This window comes from Leptinotarsa decemlineata, unplaced genomic scaffold (genome assembly GCF_025532065.1).
Source record: "Leptinotarsa decemlineata unplaced genomic scaffold, Ldec_3_MD MMD2_P_RNA_scaffold_5, whole genome shotgun sequence".
NCBI classification, from domain to species: domain Eukaryota; kingdom Metazoa; phylum Arthropoda; class Insecta; order Coleoptera; family Chrysomelidae; genus Leptinotarsa; species Leptinotarsa decemlineata.
Window position 1 is genome coordinate 2,833,765 of NW_027412532.1, and position 23,293 is coordinate 2,857,057.

Here is a 23,293-nt window from a genome sequence, read left to right on the forward strand (position 1 = left end):
TTTCGGCAGACGTTCATAACACCCTTTTATGTAGGTACTTGGGAGAGATCAATTTTGCGAAATTCATTACAAAATATTTATTTCCACAAACGTAAACTACATCCTCGATAGTTTTCACTTATTGTGGATTGGCGAAAGTCCAACCATATACTCGATAGTCTCTGATTCCCCGTTCAAATATCAAAAAATTGATGCCACACTTTTCATGTTGAAAGGTATGAATCAGTATGACGTAGATTATGACGCATATGAACTAACTTTCCAGATATTACGAAATCTATAGAGACATCATTGAATCGAATTCGTAATCATAATTGATGAGTTGGATTGCTGAGGAGGAACTAATCTTTTCCACAACCCCGGTATTATTTCTCCAAAAACACCAGCGATCCATTCACCCCGTTTTTGAGCTCGTGTATCACCAGTGATATATTCGGACGTTATTTATGTAGTCTACACACGATTGTTATTTCAATTGTTTTCCAGGGCCATGGCAGGTCGAGGCCATTAGGGGCTTTTTGCGGAGTTCAGATGGCGACCAGGATTTCAATTTGGAGTGACGAGATGCGCTTTACGTTTCAGTTGAATTCGGTCAACTACTTTTTCTTATTCGAACTGTATGAGGTTGCAACTTGTTTGGAGTGAATTCTTTGGACTATTTCACGTAGTCCAATCATTTGTTTTATTTTCCACTCACTCCTCATTTTGAATTTCACCCTGCTTAAGCTCCGGGGTGGATATATTGACTGATGTGTAAAAGCTATTTTTCGTTTATTTGGCCGTGGTCTGTAGATTTTTACGCGTGTCGTTTCTTCTACTACTGCTGTATACAATATCAAAGGCTGTAACGACACCATTATCTTTTCTTTGTACGCCATTCCTATTCACAAAAATTATTTGTTGTGGTACAGACGTCCTTCTTTTGTCGGTTGGAGCGCCATTGTTTTTTTGCATTCAATATTTTATTTTGTACTCAGATTGCAGTGGAAAACAAATCGTTATCATTGACACTTTTCCAATTATTACATTACATTTCAAAACAGCTGAAATTATTTTGAATGTCTTTGCGAGTAATCTAGAAATAACTTATATTTTCTATGGTGTGCCTGCATTTGTATAGATAGGTTTGAATTAGTTGGGTACAGGGGTATGTAAGTTCATCTCCGAAATGTATTTCTGGGTATTAACAATTCATGGTATCAGTTCTTTCATATCTGATAAGCACCTTTGACCAATCGAATAAATTGACCAAGCCAACCAGATCAAAATCTGTTCTATTTGCTCCTACAACCCCGAAAAACCCTGAGTTAACTCTTTCAAGTACAGGAAATTCAAAATTAAACGCCCCCTAGATGTACAGCATTATTTTTACGCCTATTTTTTGAGAAATTCATCAACAATCCAAATGGAAATCATTCAAGAAAGAAAAACAGATATGTCTGGAAACATGTTTTGTTTCTCCCAAGACAAAGTGAAACTTTACAAACTGAACAAACTGAAATGAATTTCTGAGCCAGAGTCATTGGTAATCGTATTGTTGGACTATGTTCCATTGAAATTATTCCATTGAATCCTTTACAAAAATGTATAGTTTCTGTGACTTCCAAATTTTCAGAAAATTTCCACAGTTTGCTAGAAAATGGAATTATATTCCAGCAGGATTATGCTCCAGTCAGTTTTGAAGTGAATACTTTCCAATGCGATGAGTCGGTCTCCAAAGAAGTGACCAGCTGAATCACCTGATCTCACCATCTGGATTCCTTTGTGGGTACACCTCAAATTGAAAGTTTCAAGCCTATAACTTTAGAAACGCTACGACAGAGAATTGTTCAGAAATGCCGGTACTTACCTCAGATATCTTTGGTGAAATGAATTTTGCAGAAGATAATGAAGGCCATTTCGAAAAATATATCTGTTGATTTTGTTTCCATCTTCATATCGTTTGTTGTTGAATGTTCTCAATGAAAGGAACGGAAGCTAAGTCTCATGTTTTTCTCGAATATAATTTTATGAACGAATTTCTTTATTTCAAATGGACCAATTGAAAAAAAACATAGTTAGTGAAAGGGAATGAGATGCTTCGAATAATGAACCACTCGATTTATCCTCCTATTGAAAAAATATGTAATGTGTAAGTAGGCAAAGCTTCATGTATCAATGTCATATTGAATAGGCTACTTAGACATGAAAATTGAGAAGTGGCATGTGATTCGTAGTGTCCCAACAACGAACTGAAGGATAATGTTATCAAAAACATGTAGAATATTACTGTAATTTTATCCCAACACAAAACCGTCATTTTCAACACCGTGACACGTGTTTCAATCTTCTCAGATTCAAATTATGGATATCTTTTCTATATCTTATTTTCTCGTGAAGGTAACTGGGTACTTTTGTTGTTATGATCTCAGCCATCTCAGTCTGATATCTGGAACATTCCTAGATATTTGGAAATAAGCTTAAGTATGTCCTGTATACAAAAGTGCTAAAAAATCATATATAGAGAATTACAGACCCATATCTATTTTATGTATGTTTTCTAAAATTTTTGTGATCATTTTATATAATCGCATATATGTTTCTGTTCAACGGCAACTATCTCAACATCAACATGGATTTGTTACTAAGCGTTCTACTGTTACAAATCTAGTCATTATTACTCAATTTATTTCCGAGGCATTAGATAACTATGGCCAAGTTAATGTTAAATACATGGATTTCTCTAAAGGATTTGATAAAATTGATCATGGTATCTTGCTCAATAAACTGATGAGTTTCGGTTTTTCGAATACTGCCTCTTAGTCTCCTATAACAGTTATAAATCTGGTGTGCCTGAGGGCTTAAACCTAGGTCCTTTTTTGTTTTTATTGTTTATTAATGACTTATGTGAGAGTTTAGCTTGTGAGCGATTATGCTTCGCGGATGATTAGAAATTATTTTTTATAATTAAGGAAGTAGGTGATTGTGTAAATCTTCAATATCAATTAGAATTTCTTGTTGCTTGGTGTAGCAGTCATAAATTGAAACTCAATGTGGAGAAATGTAAAGTAGTGAGTTATAGACGAAGAAAAAAAGGTTTATACATTCCCGTATGGATTCAGATCTGCTGAGATGTAATGAGATCAAAGACCTAGAGGTAATATTCGATCATAAATTAACATTTGGTAGACATATTTCACAAAAAGTTTCAGAATCTCTCCGAACTCATGGTTTCATTGTTAGAAATTGCAGAAACTTTCATAATATTGAAGCCATGAAGCTGTTGTATTTCACCTACGTAAGTTTGAAAATAGAATATGCAAGTATCGTTTGAGTCCATTCTATGAGATTAATAACATAGCCATTGAAAGACTTCAAAGAAAATTTTGTGAATTTCTATTTTTCAGAATTGATGGTTCTCACCCTGAGAGAGGTATCAGTAATGATATCATATATGAACGTTTGGAACTTTTTAGTTTAGAGCATCGCAGAAAATGTGCGTCGCTCATATTTTTATTCAAGTTAGTGAATGATAGAGTTGACTGTCCTGAAATTCTTGAACAAATTAACTTCAATGTATCATGGCCAGCTTCACGATCGCAATCGATTTCAAGACCTCTCAGAGCAAGAACTAACATTATGCTCAATTCCCCAATATTGTATGTTATGTGCACAAATTTTGATAGCATTTGTGCCCATGGTGATTTATTTCACAATATTATCAGAATTGCTAACATGTACTTGAAGTAGGTAATCAGAATCAGTTTTTCTTTTTTGTTCATTTCATTTTCCGTTTCTGGTTAAGTATGAATAAGTATATTGTCCTGTAAATGGGTAACTGTTGGGCAATAAAGCTATTATTATTATTATTATCTCAGTCTCTCCAACTGATGAGACACGTATTGTTCCCCGCTAGTTCCTGTTCCTGTAATGAGTAAGGCATGCGTTACGTAGGGATTCTCTCTTTATCAGATAAACGTAACGCTGGGCCATATACAAATCTGCATAGTTGGCGTGAGAAAGAACTAGGGCGTCGCATAATGTTTTCTTCGATGACTTCCTAATTTCAGAGACAGGAGAGTTAAACTTGAGGGATTGGTCAATTATGAGACCAAGATTTTTCGGAGATTCTGTCAAAGGCAACTGTTGCTCGTCCAGAACGATATCGATATTTCTCTCACATCTGGATGTTACATAAAACGGGAGAAAGAAAATTGAAAATCCTCACAACCTGAATGTTTCCTTGACCATATAAAAACTCAAAAAGCTGTTTCTAGATTCGACTAAACGCACAGCAAAAGATTTTCATTTGTGAACCGACAGACCCACAAATATTATCCAGTATACTTATCCTCCCAATTTCAACTTTGATAGAATCATTTGGTGATGCCAGCCGAACGCAGTTGCTCTTCGCCATGTGTCTCTGGCATTAGCCTAATTACTAGAAATTTATACGAACCGTTATACCCGAATAAATGTTTTAATATCCACCCCAAAATTAAACCTATATAAAACGTTTAATAAACTTCCTGAATCCGCAAAAAAAACGTGAAAGTTCTGGCCTCACTCTATACAGGAATATTCACAGGAGCTAGTACGATGAAGAATTGAACAATAGGCCGCCAAAATAGTACTGAAGCGATTTTTCCTTTAGAAATGATAAAATTATGTAGAACCTGAAGGCTAGTCCACCAAAACAGAGTTCTACAGCGATGAAATGGTTCTTCTCGACAGCGATACAACTGAAAGCGATAAAATCAACATGTAGGTAACATCAATCTTGAATTATACGTGATTAGTTTTGCATTTTTCCAGAAATTTCGATAACTGTCACTGTCCTTATCAAATCAAAACATATTAAAATTTGATTGTGAAAAAATATTGAAATTCTGCATGGATGATTAACACGTTAAATTTGATATTACGATTATGAAAGCGACTAGACCCTAACTCTACCGAGACAACTCAAATGGATATGTATATAAGCTGAAGTTCATGCATACAATAAACAGATACAACATACCGAAATGAAAAACAAATTTTTACACTTAACTGATTCACATAACATCATGAAAATACTCAACAATCCTTTAGTCGCCTGTATCTCTCACATTAATTATACACTTCATGTTTGTGATCATGAGCTAATAAACTGGAGAAAAGGGCAAAGTTCATTTCGTTTGGAGATGAAACCTCCTCTGAAATATTCTTCCACTCAACCCCAAAAATGCTGCCCTAAGTTTATCAACCTTAGCAAAGTATCAGCATCATTACACGAAATAATGTTTCGAGATCATATAGAAAAAAGATCAACGGAATGAGACAAAAAAAGGTTGAAATTGGTCGAAAGAGTTGCATATCATGCATATAATGATAATGATAATAATAATTGCGCTCAGAAATACTCGAGGGTATAACTGTGGCACCCCCGGAAACCAAAGGCAGTAGGTCACCCATTTCTTTCATATGTATGATTTTGAACTTTATGCCTCTGGAGAGAAGGATCTCCATCAGTCCTTGAGGGTGCTGCTATCGCATGCTATCGGTATGATATTTGGGATAGACAAATGTGCAATGATTCATCCCAAAAGACGACGATGCGGGGACTACGGAGAGGATGTGCAGCTCGTAGATGGAAGCATCCTACACCATCTGGATGCCGGAGAGACGTATATTTCCCTCGGATTGGAACAACACTACTCACAATAGTTGACAGCAGTGAAGAACTCTCTCCGCGGCAAGAATCAGCAAACACCTCGACAGATCTGGTCATCGGAACTGTCGAGGAAGAAAAAAGTTGCTGCAACAAATATGCTTGCCATTCCAATCTTACTCTATTCGTTTGGAGTAGTGAAGTGGACTCGGAAGGAGCTCGACGTAAAGACCCGAAAAATAATGCGTCACTATAGGAGTTTGCATCCCAAATCGTCCGTTCCACGGTCGTACTTCGCCTGACAATAGGGAAGCCATGAACTTTCGAGTACGGAGTGTCTACATGACAGAATGGTACTGGATGTACCCTGTGAAGTCGTCAGGAGTACGGATGCCCTTCTCTGCTTGATCCGCGATCATGAGAGAGCAGGAATTGGAGCATTCATCTTCAGGGCAGCTGTCCGAGCACTTGATGAACTTGGGTTAGTTTTCGACACTGAACGAGGTGCTCACAACTCTCTCACCAAGTTGGAACCCGTTGAGCAGAAGGCTCATATGAAAGCCACAGAGATAACCTCACTTATGCGGCGAAACAAGCCAATGCATGGGGTCTTCTTCAGTAACATTGAAGATCTTGGTTTATCAAAGCGCTTGACTTTCGCATTCCTCAGGTTGGGCTGATGGGTTCATGATGGCACAAAAATTTAACTCTTCGAGAATAACTTCGTTATAATCCTTGGTCTACTTAATTTCATTGTTTTTCATTTGCCACCGGTTACTCTGTAAATCACACCAATTTCAAAACAAAACAGACAACTTGTTGTATTCTTCAGTCAACAAATGTTTTTCTATGGACTTTCAGAATCATTTCATGACGAATGATCAAACTGAAACACTCACCACTTCCCGGAACGTAGATATTCAGGAACAAGCAGTCCTCTGATTGGTTGACCAAGAGCGGCACCAACTTTTTAAGGTATTGATAACGACCTTTTGGCATGTACTGAAGAGCTGCCGTTCTGTTACTCACATCCGGGTACTTTTGGGGACAGGCAGCACCGAAACTATCAGCCAGACGAGTACCGGGCCAGGGAAGGGGAGGTTTGGGGGAGCGGAACCTTAGCGGCCCAACCGGTGGAGCTGCGTACGGTACTCCTCGAAAAACCTGTAACAAATAATAAAAATGATGAGGGACACAGTGGAAATGATCACAACTCACTAAATTTTTCGAAATATCGAGTGGTATCATAATCATAAACTGGAAATTGTACACTAACAGATCGAAATCATGTTTGGATTCTTGTCTTCGACATTGTTCACTACTATACAACGCAATTGTATTTCTCCTCCACCATCAATATTAAAAGATTCTTCAGTATGATTTTTCTGTTGACTGCACTGGACATTACCTTTCCAATAGCCTTCTAACCCCTGGTTTTCGGAAACACAGTCACTAGGTATATGTAATGATAAACTCACCTCGACGGGTTCCAAATGTCTGGAATTGAGTTCCAGGATTATTCCTCGAATCGCTCCTGTCTGGATATCCACTATTCTGGAACTATAGCGAGGTCCACAGCTAACGTCGAGTATGTGTACTAGTAGGACACATAATATTATAAGATTACGCCTGTATGGGCATATGGAAAGCATGGTCTAATGGAAGAACGATGATGATTGGGCATCCCTTTGACTCTTCGTAACCTTCTGAGATTTTACTGGTCTGACATTTCCTCCAGTAGCCGGAAGAGTCTGCAAAAAAAAATTCTATGATGATTGTTCATCTGCTGATCGTCGTTGATGATGTCATTATCAATGTTATGACCTTTTTTAACTCTATACTCGATGCCAAGACAAAAATCACATAGAGTAGAGAGCTTGTGAGAGTTATGGACACAGAGATCATCATCTTCATATAATACTCGCCCAAAACCAAAGGAAGCGGTACCAAAATTACTAGTGAGGAACCAGATCAATAAAAAGAAATACGGAAAGTACCTACTAGTGAAATACACTGAAGAACAGCTTTTCTCACTATCCACTCAGAGCACAAGGCCACTGTGACCAAAAATTTTAAATGGGACCCTATGGCAAGTGACAGCTCGTTTGAAAGGTATTGAAAATACCTATTCAGTCATACCAATTTTGTTTGGGTTTCGGCTGATTTTGATTGATAAATTGAAGAAATACGAAAATTATAGTTTCGCATTTAATTAATAAAGATTTAAGAACCAGTTCTTATAATAAGTGTTCAAAATGTGCTCCATCTACTTCCTGGCAGTAATGCATCCTATTGCTAAACTCTTGTCGTACTCGTCCCAGTGTGTCAGCGGAAATTGCCCTACATTCTTCAACAATTCGTTGTTTCAGAATGGCAATACTGTCAGGTGCTGTAGCGTAAACCTTAGATTTCAAGTACCCCCATAGAAAAAAATCTAATGGTGTAAAGTCCGGTGACCGAGCTGGCCATTCGATCGAACCTCGTCGTCCAATCCATCTACCACGATATCCTTCATCTAGGTAACGTCTTACTGCACCGTAATAGTGTGCAGGAGCACCATCTTGTTGAAACGTTATTTCCAAGTTGTCGAATTCATCTGGATTATCTTCTAGAATTTCAAGAATTAACGCCTCAATATCAGTTTGTAACATCTCCAGATACAATTCACCGGTTAAGTTAGCATTGAGAAAAAGAGGCCCAACTACGTGGTTTCCCAAAATACCTGCCCAAACATTTACTTTTTCTGGAAATTGAGTATGTTTTTCACGAAAGATGTGAGGATTTGTGTCACTCCAATACCTCACATTTTGAGTGTTAACATTTCCATTGAGAAAGAAAGTACTTTCGTCACTAAAACAAATTGTCTGTATGTAGCCTGGTTGTTGGTTCATTTTATCGGACATAGTTTCACAGAATTCTAGTCTTCGGTCGGGGTCATCATCTGAAAGTTGGTGCACCATTTTTAATTTGTATGGATGAAATTTGTTTTTAGCCAACACCCTATGTACTGTCCTTTGACTGACTTCACAGATAGACGCAACTTGGGCTGTGGAAGAAGTAGGGTTCACTACCATTTCTCCAAGTATGTCAATTTTTTTGTCATCACTAATTGTTGGTCGACCAGATCGTTTGGCATCTTGAACACTACCTGATGCTTCAAACTTCCGAAGAAGCTCCCTCAAATAAACCCTCGATATAGGGCGAACGGGGTACCTCTCATTAAACAGTCGTTCCGCTGCATGGAAATTGTTTCTACATTCACCAATTATTAAGATAGCTGCTACTTTGTCGGCTACAGTACGTACCATTTTGCCTATGTAAACACTTAAACGTCTCTTTAAACAATAGCTTAGGTAAATTTTCAAGGTATAAACACTTTTGACAAGTAGATAATTCAAACACGTCAACCTTTTTGACAATGAACCAGAGGCGTACTTTAAAATCTTTATTAATTAAATGCGAAACAATAATTTTCCTATTTCTTCAATTTATCAATCAAAATCAGCCGAAACCCAAACAAAATTGGTATGACTGAATAGGTATTTTCAATACCTTTCAAACGAGCTGTCACTTGCCATAGGGTCCCGTTTGAAATTTTTGGTCACAGTGGCCTTGTGACGTCATTTATGACTATTGCGTCACCTGTTATGACCAGTTAAGAAGCCTACATCCGTTTATTTCCACCCTCCAAATTTCATTATTATAAATATACCCGTTCCAAAGATACGAGGGGGGGGAGGGGACTTTTGACTAGCACTGTATATAGCAACTATAGCAAAACAAGTATTGCCTTGTCGTAAATTTTTTTAGTAAAAATCTCACAATAAGTTTTTTCTTGAATACATAATAAATTGTATAAACGATCATGATGATTCGTGAATTTCGTTAGTTTCCTCAGTAAAGATTTCAAGCTGATTGAAAATAATCTTCTGAATAGTAATCGAGAAATAATTCAGATAAATGCTACAATCTAGAAATGATTGATCACAGGATATTCTTGACATATTTACTCGAATCACAATGCCTGAAAATGTCCTTCAAATTCATAAGTAACATTTAGCAATATTTTTAGATATGTGATAAGAGAAAAAAATAATCTCCGAGTAAGTTTGGAATTTTAAGGATAATTATTTTCATTTGGATATATGTATCGACTGTTTCCTTGAAGAACGGTTTTCAGAGGTTTAGTTTTTTGTGATAAAACATGACACAAACGACAATGTTAATGCTGATTCATTGAAGAAGCTCAAGATCTGATCAGCAGAGAATTCAACACCAAAGAAAGATGTCATGAATGTGTTGTGTTTTGTCTCTGGGTCTCAACTATACTATAATTACAAAATAGAAGGCACTAAATTCTCATTAATAACTGATGTTGCTGCCTTAATCTGTCTCTTGCAGGGGCGTAGGGAATTTATACAGATGAGAAAAAATTATGATAAAATATATAGGATTACAACCTTGACAATTGTAAATTAATAATACTTCTGAGAATTAAGTGCCTTCTATTAGAGAATTGTACTATAGTCGCTTTGTAGTGGAAGCTGTAGTGGAGTGAGAGAGAAAGGACCAATTTAGTCGTCGGCCGATAACGAAACATGGATTTGCAATTGACCGCTTTGGAAAGCCTCGTTTTCATTCAATATTTGAGAATTAGTTAGTTGTCAATCCCATAGATAGCGTGATCTCTTTTAAGGAGATCAGTTAAATGTAAATGTGTGAAGCTCGACCTATAAAAACTTCCGAAGGTTCTCACAGACCTTCCTATAAAATTTTGTCGATTGTCTCGAAGAATTGGTTATCTTGCCTGATGACCAATCTATACGATCCAATGTGGATAAATGACGCTGGGAGTATTAAACCTCGCTTACTTTTTCGTCTTCTTCAGTTCTCTTGCTCTGTTGGTGAAAATTGGGTTATGGGTTAGAATAGGTGCCTCGCTTCATTAGCTGCTTCACCAAACAAGAAGCAAGTGAAAATAGGGTCATGGGTCAAAATAGGTGCTTTGATTTATCAGCTGCTTCATCAAACAAGAAGCAACTTGGAACATTTTAAATTTGCATAGTTGCATGAGTTGAGGATTGAGTAGGTCACTCTGTTCAACAAGCGATTCCGAGTCTATTTCCAAAGAATTCTGATACTGTCAGAGTTGATGAAAACATGACGAACTGACAATTCATTGTTATGTAGTCGAAACAAAAAGCTTTGCAAGGGTCGATTATCAATCTAGAAAAAACAGGTGACTTCTGAGAGAGTATTAAGATCACTCTCATACGCAGGTGAGAAAGTACCTAGAGAAAAGTATAAAGAAATATAGAAATGTTTCTGCTCTACCCTATTAACAATTCCCAAAACCCACAATACAAAATCATCGCAATAGTGGAATGAATCAATACACGATGAGTTTCCAGCAGATTGCGGTAAACACCATCGTGTTTACTGAACCTACCGATATTTCTATGAGTAATGTTATTGTTTGAGAATCCATATAGATGGGAAAACAGAAGCCTTGCAGTTGACCCTCCGTAACAAAGTAAATCACATGCTAACAGTATCGTTGCCATCTGGAACGCAATCAGTTGAACAAAGTTACATTGATATGTTGGTTCGTTCATTATTAGAACTTTCAGTTGGAATATTTTATCGAGAGTGATGCTTATGTTCGATGTTGATAATAATCTGACAATAATTTCCGAAAATTTGAGTTGAAAATTGAAATTGTTAATATACATATAAAACAGAAAGTAATTCAGATTATGAAATAACAACAAAAATTAATTGACCTTCCAGGGCAACTTGATTGATTTCAGAGACGCATTTGCTTCTTCAGCTGCAGGAAAACGTGAGAAAACCTGCAGCATCACATCATTTGTAGATCTTGATCTGCCAATGTGCCCTCTATCATAGAAATGAAATGAAAGGTGTCTCCAGAGACTCCAATAAATTAAAGATGTCGCCAGAATATTTAGTGACACTACTACCGTCAAACTTAAACCATTCGTTTTATGTTTGACCAATGCGTAATAATATCCAGATTCGTGAGAGATTAGTGCTTCCGTCAGAAGTTGAGTCATGTTTGAAAATCATCAGTGTTATCATTAGATTGGCTGGTGCCTCAGCTTTATTTGTTGTCTTATAATAGTAGTTAGTTTAACGAATATTTGGCAATACAAATAACATGTTTACACTGAGAGAATAAACTGTTTGAAATGTCAATAACTCTATTCATGGATTTCAAACAAGAGTTAACACAAATTGGAGGACAACTCCTGATTGAAGGATTTACTCAGGGGATAAATTGACTATCAAGAAGATAAGTTAACAAAGTATGATTTGAGAATGAAGACCTAAACTGCAGACAATATGACAGAGGGACAGAGACAACTTTTCATATCCCATAGAAATGTATTTGATCATAAGAAGCAACCATTCCAAGTGATCATTTGATGATGGAGTTAACGAAGTTGCTTATAATGATTTGTGTTAGGTAATGTTAAAAGAATAAGGTGAATATACCATATTCATAGTTTCAGTTGTTGAGAATGTTTAGTTTGTTGTTGAGAGGCATACAAGTTGAAAGTTTGTTGGGTGTTCGTCGATTTTCTGCAATGTAAAGAAATGTATTGAAGAATTTGCATCAAATTTTGTAAGAAAAATAGAATTGAGTGCTCAATGTTGTTGACAGTGGCATATGGTGATTGTACTCTGGGTCAAAAAATGTTTACAAGTGGTGCAAGCTTCTCACAAAAATACGAGAAAATGTGAATGACGACGATCGCCCTGGACGCTCCATTACATCATCAACCGATGAAAATATCGAGAAAGTGAGAGAAAAACATGAACAAATAAATAGGTCGACTGGACATTCTCAAATACATGGCTGAATACAGGACAAGCAAATGTCTTCAGGTTACCAAAATTCAGGCATTTTGTTTTCAAGAAGAATTATAATAATATCAATAATAATAATATGCTTTATTGCCCAAAGAATATTATGTCTTATCGACAAAGCTACAAATTTCCATCAGTCATCATAAACATAAGCATATATATATATATATATATATATATATATATATATATATATATATATATATATATATATATATATATATATATATATATATATATATATATATATATATATATATATATATTGAAAGGCCAAATTCAGTTGACTGGTTATTATATAACTATAAATTATTTTTGATTTGGGTATTTCAGTCAATATCTGCGGCTATGGAAATACTATTTTTTGTTATTCAAGCTTTCGGAAAATATATTCTTGATAAAGGAGAAAAATATACTTTTCGAAAGCTTTCAGAAAGTATATTCTTGATAAAGGAGAAAAATATACTTTCCGAAAGCTTGAATAACAAAAAATAGTATTTCCATAGCCCGCAGATATTGACTGAAATACCCAAATCAAAAATAATTTATAGTTATATATATATATATATATATATATATATATATATATATATATATATATATATACATATCTAAACACACACATACGTATATAGGGTACCAATTATGTTAAAATACTCAAACACATATGAAATTGATTAAAGATATCAAACAATGAAAAATACTAAAAAAGTTTAAAATGTTCAAATGCAGTATACCATACTTTGTTTAATAAATAATACAGTTGATAAAATAAATTCTAAACTATAATAGGATCTACCACATAATAAGTATTTTACTGATTTTCGAAATACCCAGCTATCCTCTGAAATTTTAATATGGTCAGGTAAATGATTGGACATCTTGAGACCATTATAATATAAAGAGTCTTTGACTAGAGTAGAGGCTGGTATGGGTAATCTTAGGTCGTTAGATTGACGAAGGGCATAATAATTGGAGTAACCGCTAAATATCAATTTATGTTTGTTAATTGAACATACCATTTTTAAAATAAAGGTTCCAAAAACTGTCAAGATTTTATGTAATTCAAATAGGAGTTTGCAGGAGTCTCGACTTTTGGCATTACACATGAATTTTATAGCCCCTTTCTGAATGATAAACACCGTCTGCATTTGAGTTTTGCAACATACTCCCCAGAAAGGAATTCCATACCTCAAATGTGACTCAACAAGTGAGAAATAAGCCGATTTAGCGGCAGACAAACCAAAATCTTTATATGTTATTCTCACTGCACTGTTTTTTATTGAGGGTGACAATGTGATCATCGAATTTGAGTTTATTTCAATTATCACCCCTAAAAATTCAGTACTAGGTCTGTTTTCAATTATCCTGTCCGCGTCCTGTGTTGGTGAAAGAATGCTGTCAATGAAGCAGCGGAATGATGATGATAATAATAATAATAATTAGCCCTCAGGCTCATACGAGCTAATAAGCCTGATGTAGTCCTTCTCGACCACCAGACCAAAACGATATTTGTCGTGGAGTTTTCAGCTCCTGGCGAGACGAATATCGTCAGAAAAGAGGGGGAAAAACGGATAAAATATCGAGATTTTCTCTTCGAACTCCGCAGACTCTATCCAGATCACTCTGTCAAGATGGTTGTTCTGATTATTGGAATCCTTGGTGGAATGATGTCCTCTCTACTCTCGAATCTTAAAATCATACCGGTTTGCCGCACTGAGGCAGAAATCTCAGCCGCACAGATACAGAAGGCTGTCATTCTTGGCTCGCTGCGCTTGCTCAGGGCACATGATTCTCGGACCCAATGATCACTTACTCCACGGTGTGGGGAGTGGTCATTGGTTGATAATGCTGGCGCGCCCTCCCGAATGTATCGGGGCTTCGGGGGAAAGGGTCTGACCAGCGCACACTACGGTGAAAAAAAAAATAAAAAAAAATAAAGAAAAATAATAATAATAATGGTTTTCATTGATGGTTCCATACTACTACAACCAATCAAATGGTAGGATTCAATATCTGCGTGTGATGAATCATCGCAGAGATTGCTCTTCCATGATATTAAATTTGTTTTGGAAACATTGAAAGACAGCAGATTCGAGTCGCACCACTTTTTAATTTTTTTTATATCTGCACTTATATTCTCGTGTAGATTACCACAATATTGTGGTGTCATCAGCAAATATGGTGACTTTTCCTTTTATATCGATAGATGCTGAATCGTTTATGTATAGCAGGAAAAGTATCGGTCCCAGTATTGAACCTTGTAGTACGCCATTTTTCATTTCGCCTTCTGTTGAGGATGATGAGGTTTTCACAATCTGACTTCTTCCTGTGAGATAATTTTCGAACCACTTGTGAGTGATTCCACGGATGCCATGGTGATATAGTTTTTTTAGCTGTATTCCATGATCTACACAGTCAAAGGCTTCAGATAAGTCACAGAACACTGCTGCTGATAACTCTTTTTCATTGATATTTCCATAAACGTCATATAACAAAGAAAAGATAGCATCATGGGTGTTCTTTTTTGGTTGAAAGCCGAACTGGTTGTTGCTTATGACACTATTATTAATAAAAAAAAATACCACTTACTACAGTCTTTATAATATGTTACCAACAGAAAAATGAATAAATACTCTCAATCCACTGAGTTTACTAAACGTGTCAGGTGTTTCCTATATAATTTTCAACATGCTCGCTATGCAAAATGCAAAATGTTTAATTCTATATTCTAACAGATTTCTACTACGTAACGTTCGTCAATTTTCCGTGAAATGATGACTGTGTATATGTGTGTGTATGTATTATCCTGGGGTGGGTTAAAGGATCCGACAGGAGTAAAGGTCATCACATTGCCGACTCTTTAGCCAAGGAAGCGGCTGGACTGAAAATTGTATGTCCCAGTGACATCTACGGCCTGATGACTTCGACAATTGAGGAACTAGCCAAACGTCACATCAATGCCCAATCCCTAAAGGGATGGGGTGAAATAAAAGGATGCAATCTTACCAGGATCACCCTGGGCGACCCTGAGAAGCTGGCGCCGAAGAACTATCTGGCGATGACCAGGAAAAATCTACGCTCAACAGTAGAATTCCTGACTGGCAACTGTCAACTCAGGAAACACCTCCACAATATGGGGATAGTGGTCACACCTCTATGCAGGATGTGCGAGCAGGAAGATGAGAATGTCAGGCATGTCCTATGCGAGTGCCCGGAGTTATCGTCAATAAGAGAGTGTATGTTCGGCGAGTCTTGGCCAACACCTGCTGGTATGAAGGATATGTCTCCCAGAGACCTGTAAACCTTCCTGGAGAGGACAGGATGGACGATGACCTAGGAGGACAACTCATCGGGAGGATGTCACATGTGGCCTAAGTACTGTGTGCATACACTCACTCTCCCTACTCTACAGATACAAAGATACAGATGTGTTTGTATGTGATATAAGTTTCTGAAATAGACGCAGCTTTAGCTATGCGATTGTGTCAAGTGTTTCTGTTTTGTTTTGACTCATGTATCAAATTTCATTCATTTATTTTAGTTAGAGGAATTCTGCGATTCTAAATATGTTGTACCCTCTTTTATGACTTATGCTATATACTGTAGTGTTTGTTGCATCAATGAATCACTAATTCTATTATTACTATTATTAGCCCTGGTTCGACTATGCTTTTGGGAAACCAAAGATACACTCTGTCCAAATTCAGTGCTAAGATCCATTCGTATGAGTGCCAAACTTTGAATGAACGGAAAATCCTGGAAAAGACTCCGACGAAAATATGTCGACACCCCGCTCGTAAAAACAACGGACAAATCCACCGCCAACTTACTTTGTATCACGCTCTCCTAATAAACAACCACCATCGGCAAACTGAAACGGCTGCCAGGAACTTTTAGGGTCCAATAAAATCCCCGGTTTCGTTTAGTATGCACCCACTGACATCTGTTCTTCGGGGCACACCTTCGAAGTTGGAGTTGTAAAGTTGCCGGGCCCCCGAGGGGCCGTATTTTCCATGTTTTTGGGCCCCCTATGACTGCGGCGCGGGATTCCGTATGGTTTATTCCTCTAGATTAAGGTGTTGCGCTCGTTTTTCCGATATAACTTTGGAGATGCATCTTCGAGAAGTCGGGAGATTCGGAGTTTAATCGCTGGCATGGCCTGAGGAGGAGTTCTTGGAAGTTCGGATGTGGTGGAGATCTGAAACAAAACATTCCGGTTTAATCTCATCCAGAGAAGTTTGCAACTGGTAGAATAACTTTGCTCTAACCCCGTAGAGAAGGAAATACATGAAAACGATTCAGTCACTTGATACATATATTCGGTAGATAATTTGAAACACATTTTTTTGTATCATCAACTTATTCTTTCAAGTATTCATACGATTAAAAATTCATTTTTAGCGTCCTTCCGAACGAAATCGTTCATCTCCTTGGAACTATATACGCCATTGGATCCAAATTTTATCAAGAAGCAAAGAAATTACTTTGCTCTGTTGTATCATCAAAAAGGCTGTAGAGAATAGCAGTTTTTTCAAACACCAGAACTGCAAAACTCGACGCGCTTTTCACAAACCAAGTTGACGTCTTTATGAGCTGGAGAGAAATGATTTCCAACAATTTCAGATAGAAACATGACCTGTTTCAGAGTTCGGAATTTGTATACTTCATCTCCTGAATTCGCCAATTTGATTAGTCGAACTTGCGCCAGAAAGAGTACTGCAGTTCTGGCGTAACACCAATATAAATAACCTTTGGTAATTTCATTATAATATAGGTTATATATAACGAACGACATATTGAAACGGGCTATGGTGTCAGCGGATGTTCCTGCAATTCTGGAATCCTTAGGTACCAGTCGAAATGATGGTAAACGACCAGATGGTATGTCTATCATACCATGGAAATACGGTCAACCTGTGGTATGGAACTTCACTTGCGTTGACACGGTCGCGGATTCCCATCAAGCCGAAAGTTTGAAGTATGCTGGAACTGCAGCATTGTCTGGCGAAAAATGAAACAAAAAAATATCACAATCTTGGTAACAACTATCTGTTCCATCCAGTAGCGGTTGAAACTTTTGGTGTTTATGGCCCGAAGTCTCTACTATTCGTTCATGAACTTGGAAAGGGAATGGACCAAGCAACGAAAGATCACCGTTCTACCTCTTTTTTGATAGAAATACTAAGTATTGCTATTCAACGTGGTAATGCTGCTTCGGTCCTTGGAACTATTTCTCCTTCATATAATTTTGATGAGATCCTGCATTGCCCTTATTTCTGTTCGGAACTAAAGTATTTCAAAACAATTCGATATATGTCTATATTCATCAGTCTCCTATCAAGGTTGATTCGTAAGTGATTGATCCACCTTCTTCTTTTTCAGTGCGGTCAATGGACTGAGGTCATTCTTGCTCACAAATATGAGTTGCAGTCTTCGTGGTTCTGGTTCTCTTTCAGTGGAAGAGCTTCATGAAGCAAGAACCAAATTGATCCCTCTACGAAACCCTTCATTACTTGAAAGAATTGATTGCAGCTTGAGAAGTGGTTCTGATGCAGATTCTGTGGAACATGTTCTTCCTTACGAATCAGTAGTGAAGACAGTTGTCCTGGAGTCTGTGAAGTCCACTAGATACTCGTTAGGACAATAAGAGGATTGTTCGAATTCTTGTGGTTCTCGTTGAATACTCTTCGTGAGCAGGAAACTAACAGACTCAATACTCCTGACCGCTCTGGATTGAATAATTCCGTACCGTCTATCTCGTCTTGTGTTTGTAGATTTTTTGCTGGAAAAATCCTCACTAGTTTAATTCGTAGTACATGTTCAAGAGGTAGCAAAAATGTATTTGACTTTCTGAAACTCCAACTAGCTTTTCCTAATATGACATAACCAGTCCGTGCAAAACTTATGGATCATCTGGAAACAGAACTTTCGATAGGTGATAACTATATCGCCAAATATGCTCCAAACTAACTGAAGACACAAGTATAGATGAGGCACAAGTCAATATAATAATAACACTGATGATCTTCAAACACGACTCAACCTCTGACGGAAGCACAAAATTCTCACGAAGTTTCGAAATAGATGAACACTTAAATCTAGCATACCACTATTATGATCTTCATGCACTCATTGTTTGAGTTTGACGATAGTCGTGTCACTAAATACTAAATTTATTGGAGCCTCTGGAGACACCCTACATTCAATTCTATGAAAGAGAGAACATTGCCAGATCAAGACCTTCAGATGATGTGATGCTGTAGGTTTTGTCTGATTTTCCTGCACCTGAAAAAGCAAATGCGCCACTGGAATCCATCAAGTCGCCCCGGAGGGCCAATTAAATTGTGTTGTTTCATAATTTTGAAATTTGCATTAACTTTTTAATTACATTCTGGAAACATAACATAATTCCTTAAATATTCACTGCATGGCAGAAAACTACCCAAATTTGTCATCAACTGACAAACACGAGAGGAATCAAACGAAAATCTCACGGGATATGTCGTAACTCATTACAGGAAGGCTCTGATCCCATGAAAATTCAAAAAAGTGGAAGTCTATTCCATCAGTTTCAAAGCAATCAAGCCCTCTTTGAAAGCGACTGAATGTGAAATAAGATCTAAAAAACACATGAAAATAACAAACGACCGTTTCGATGGCTCTAGAGGAAGCTTATGCCTATTGATTGGGGATTTCTCGGGATAAGAGTCAGAAAAAAACCGTTCATTATTGAAAGAAGTCTGTGACTGGAAAAATGGGGGAGAACAAATCGTTTCAGTCGTTTGTTAGACTTTTTCGATGATTGTTTTAGTATTATACGGTGATTTATCTAAGAGGTTTACATCGAAAGAGATCGTTGAAACGTTCGTTAATATTCTATTCTTCACTATTTCACTAGTTGTTGCCCGTGGCTTTGCCCGTGTAACATTTGGTTTATCAAATCAAGTGTCGTGACAACCCAAAACTTCAGGTTTCCAACTTAAAAACTAACGAAATTCAATACAATCTATGAACTTTCTAATTCCGTTTCTTGATGCTCATTTACGCTATACAAAGAACCTATCTGCATATTTCAAAATTCAAGGTTCAGTAGCTCCAGCTGTACGTGAATATAAGAGAGAGCAACAGCTAGTTATTTATATTTTTACTTCAGAAACACAGTTACTGTCTCATGCGTCTACTCGCGTTCGGGTCACGTTCTCGGCGATGACGCTTCATCGCTTAAACCGCCCCCCTACCCCCGCGCATCGCTACATGTTGTCTTATAATAGACGCGACGGACGCGTAATGGCTTACTGCGTTGCGCCAAGTAAATCTTATCGTGATAACTTTCGAACAATTCGTCCAAATTGAATACTCGTAACGACAATTGTGAGTTTCATCTGAATCCGTTCAGTTGTTCAGGCGTGAAAGAGCTACAAACATACATACATACATACATACATCAATCCTCACAAACTTCTACATTTATATTTCTATAGGCATAAAAACAAAAATAGCTTTTACAGAAATCAGGAAGAATGTATTTCATGAAAAAAATATTTTTAATTTCGATTTATCTTCATTGGTGATTCACATATCTATATCTTTTTCAATTGCAATTAATTGGTCTTATATCAGAACAGAAGTGTGTCCAAATTCAAAAGAATTTGACTGCGTGTATGAAGCCATCATCTAAGAGAAAGAGTGTTAACTACTAGGGTGGTCCTCTAAGTACCCGACCTGACCTAGAGATCGCGGTAGTTGTTAAAAAAATATTACTGTATTAGAATGTACACAATCTATGGGGCATATGTTTCAATAGCGAACGTTTTCGGAGAATTTGTGAAAATAGAGAAAATTAGTCATCGTTATGTGGCACAATACTTTTATTCAAAGCTTAACTAGATTCTATTCTGGGTAAGTCTCCTCCTTCGTCAACAATAGCAAAATATTGGGGAGCAGAGTTCAAACAAGGCCCTACGTACTGGCCCTAGGCACAGCAACAACGCAGAATTCTTGCGTCGTTTCATAACCATGGATGAAACATAGTTCCATCAATCCACACCCACACTCTATCACCACACCCACACCCATGGTATCGCAGGATAATTTTCATTGATTATGTAAAAAAGTGAAACTATCAACGGCGAGAATTATGCGAACCTCTTGCAACATTTGAGTGAAGAAATCAAACAAAAATGTCGCATTTGGATGAGAAAAAAGTGTTGTTTCATCAAGATACTGCACCAGCTTACAAATCCAATATTACAGACCAAAAGTAAGTTGGTGAAGTTTGTTGTTTTTTGTTCCAGAATTTGAAGAAATGGGTCAATTTCCAAAGATTTGGAAACGATGAAGAAGTGATAACGGCTGGGAGAGATGCAAGATGATTATGATGAAAACTAAATACATTTTTCCAACTCCATCACGTGAACGAAGCTCTAAGCCAGGAGGAAAAATTCCATATACCAATATATTAACAGACTGCATTGACATTGAACAACAGACTGAACATATATCTATGCATCAGTGAATCAACCCAAACTAGTCATTACTTGAAACGGCTTCTTTTCACATTGGAAAGTCACTCTCCTTGCTGAGCCATCAGGAACTCAAATGCACTGATCTGTATCACCTGTAATCCGAATGCTTATTGCCTTTCTTCTTCAAAGCTCTCCCCAGTTCCAAGTCCTCATTCATTTCAAAGTACATAGTTCGAACTCAGAAAATAATAGGACTATTAAGAATTGCCCTGTACGGAACTAGAGATACAAAACTTAATTATAAACTTCTAGTTGAAAACAGGCATGTTATTCTCAACCCGAAGTTAACTAAGCTGCAGGTCTTTTTAAGTAGCTTTTATGAATGCGAAAACTCCAAAACCTCGACGATATTTCCAACAAAGAACTACAAACTCCGTCCCGATGAAAGCAACTCATAAGAGAAGTTGAGTTCATTTAATTTTATTGTATTGAGCATATGAATGATTTCATCGGGTCTTCCAAAGTTTGGGGAACATTTCCGTCACTGCGTTCCGATGAAGTTTTCAATAGTAAATTCATGAGTTATTGCAAAATAACGGTGGTGTGTTCTTTTCTCCAACGTAGTACATGCATTATAAAAAGATTTCATCTGTTTCAAACATCAACTCAGTATGATGACTATGTCGAGGAGAGATGCATTTGTCAAAAAAACCAGACTCCAAAAAGGATAATCGAAATATCTGGGAAATGCTCACAGGAAAACAACCACTTCTAACAGAAAGATCTGACCAAACAGCAGTGCTGCCTGGTACTCGACTGATTTCATAGAGGCTCAACTGTATATACGAAACTTTCGTTTTACACAGGATCTGTGTGGAATATCATCGAAATTTTTCATCCGTTCCTTGTTGCCATTATGTGTGGGATTGGAATCAAATATCGTTGAAATGCTTGCCATGGCTTTTCTGGGTGGGGAGCATCCGGAACGCCCGGTTTTTCATGACGATGACGCATTAATTAGGCTGAATTTGATGTCTGGCATTGGTTATGTTAGCGTTGAGAACTGATGCAGTTTGTGGCTCATTTGCATACATTCACGAGTCAAAACAAACCCACAAGAGGAAGTCTTACGGGTTCAGATTATGCATCATGCACCAAAAGTCTCAGATGAATCTGATGATTACGTACTGAGGAAATTAGCTTCTGAATTGAGATTTCAGACACTCATTTCATACTGGAGGATATGGCGAATCTCTACTGGAAAATAATTAGTTCTTTTGCTATAGTAACTTGTGAATGCTTGACTTTATTCACCCAGCAAGCAGAACCTTGCTGAAATCAATGGAATAATCATCACCAGCAAGTTTTTGGAGTATTGCTTCTTGACATTGCAGAACAGATGTGGCCAAGATAACATCACTGATTTTATTTAAGCTTCTCTGCTGATATCAAATCTTTACCTGAAACTGTCATTTCAACTACAATGAGACAGTTGACGTAACAGTTGAAATAATCGATTCAACCTACACTTTTTACTTTTTTGGGATTTGCATGTTAATATATTTTGACAAAGTTGCAGGATATAACAATATTTACAATTAATGATATTTGAGTAAGAGAAAAATGAACTAAATTCTTATTTTTGTTGGTTTTAGATGTTCCTGAAAATTCGAAAGTAATTTCGTGACACACAAACCACGATTTCATGATACTCTGTCTTCTATAAAATTATTTTCAACCGTTAAAAAATTATGTGAAGTAACACAGATACTCAATTATGTGGAATAACAACAATACGAGAGATTTTTTAAATTTTTTTTATTAATCAACTCTTCACATTTTTCCCAGCGATGTTTCCATATCTGTTACCCGTCGTTTTTCTCTGCAATCACAAAAGTGATTGCCTCTTCATTTGACGTGAATCTCTTCCCGACGAGCGCAATTTTTACATGCTGGATCAAAAATAAGTCGCAGTTCAAACCGTATCTCTCTATATCTATATCTGTAGAGGAGAGAGGGTAGACCCATAGCACTCAGGTCACATGTGACCCATTGTACATTCTCCAGAGGAGTCATCGTACATCCTGTCCTTTCCAGGAAGGTGGACAGGTCACTAGGAGACATCTCCTGTTTATTGACAGGTGTAGGCCAAGACTCACCGAGCACACACTTTCTTTGGCAACCTTGGGTTGTCTCACGGTGGCCTCAGCGAAGGTTTTGGAAGGTGCAGCGACATTACTGTCGTTGCGCTGCCGTTCTTGGGGTTCCCTCCATTGAGGTGCACAATTGAGGAAGCTTTCCT

At 37.2% G+C, this 23,293-nt stretch overlaps 1 protein-coding gene across 1 annotated transcript in view; it reads right to left on the bottom strand.

The window, feature by feature from the left end:
• The window catches only part of LOC111502093 (neuroligin-1), a 476,486-nt gene that overhangs the window by 181,253 nt on the left and 271,940 nt on the right, over nt 1-23,293 (bottom strand). Inside the window, exons 2-4 of the mRNA XM_074169241.1 lie at nt 16,357-16,724; nt 7,111-7,383; nt 6,532-6,796 (exon numbers count right to left, since the gene is read on the bottom strand). Of these exons, the coding sequence (XP_074025342.1) occupies nt 6,532-6,796; nt 7,111-7,284 (439 nt within the window). The 5' untranslated portion in view covers nt 7,285-7,383; nt 16,357-16,724. The remainder of the gene's footprint in view (nt 1-6,531; nt 6,797-7,110; nt 7,384-16,356; nt 16,725-23,293) is intronic.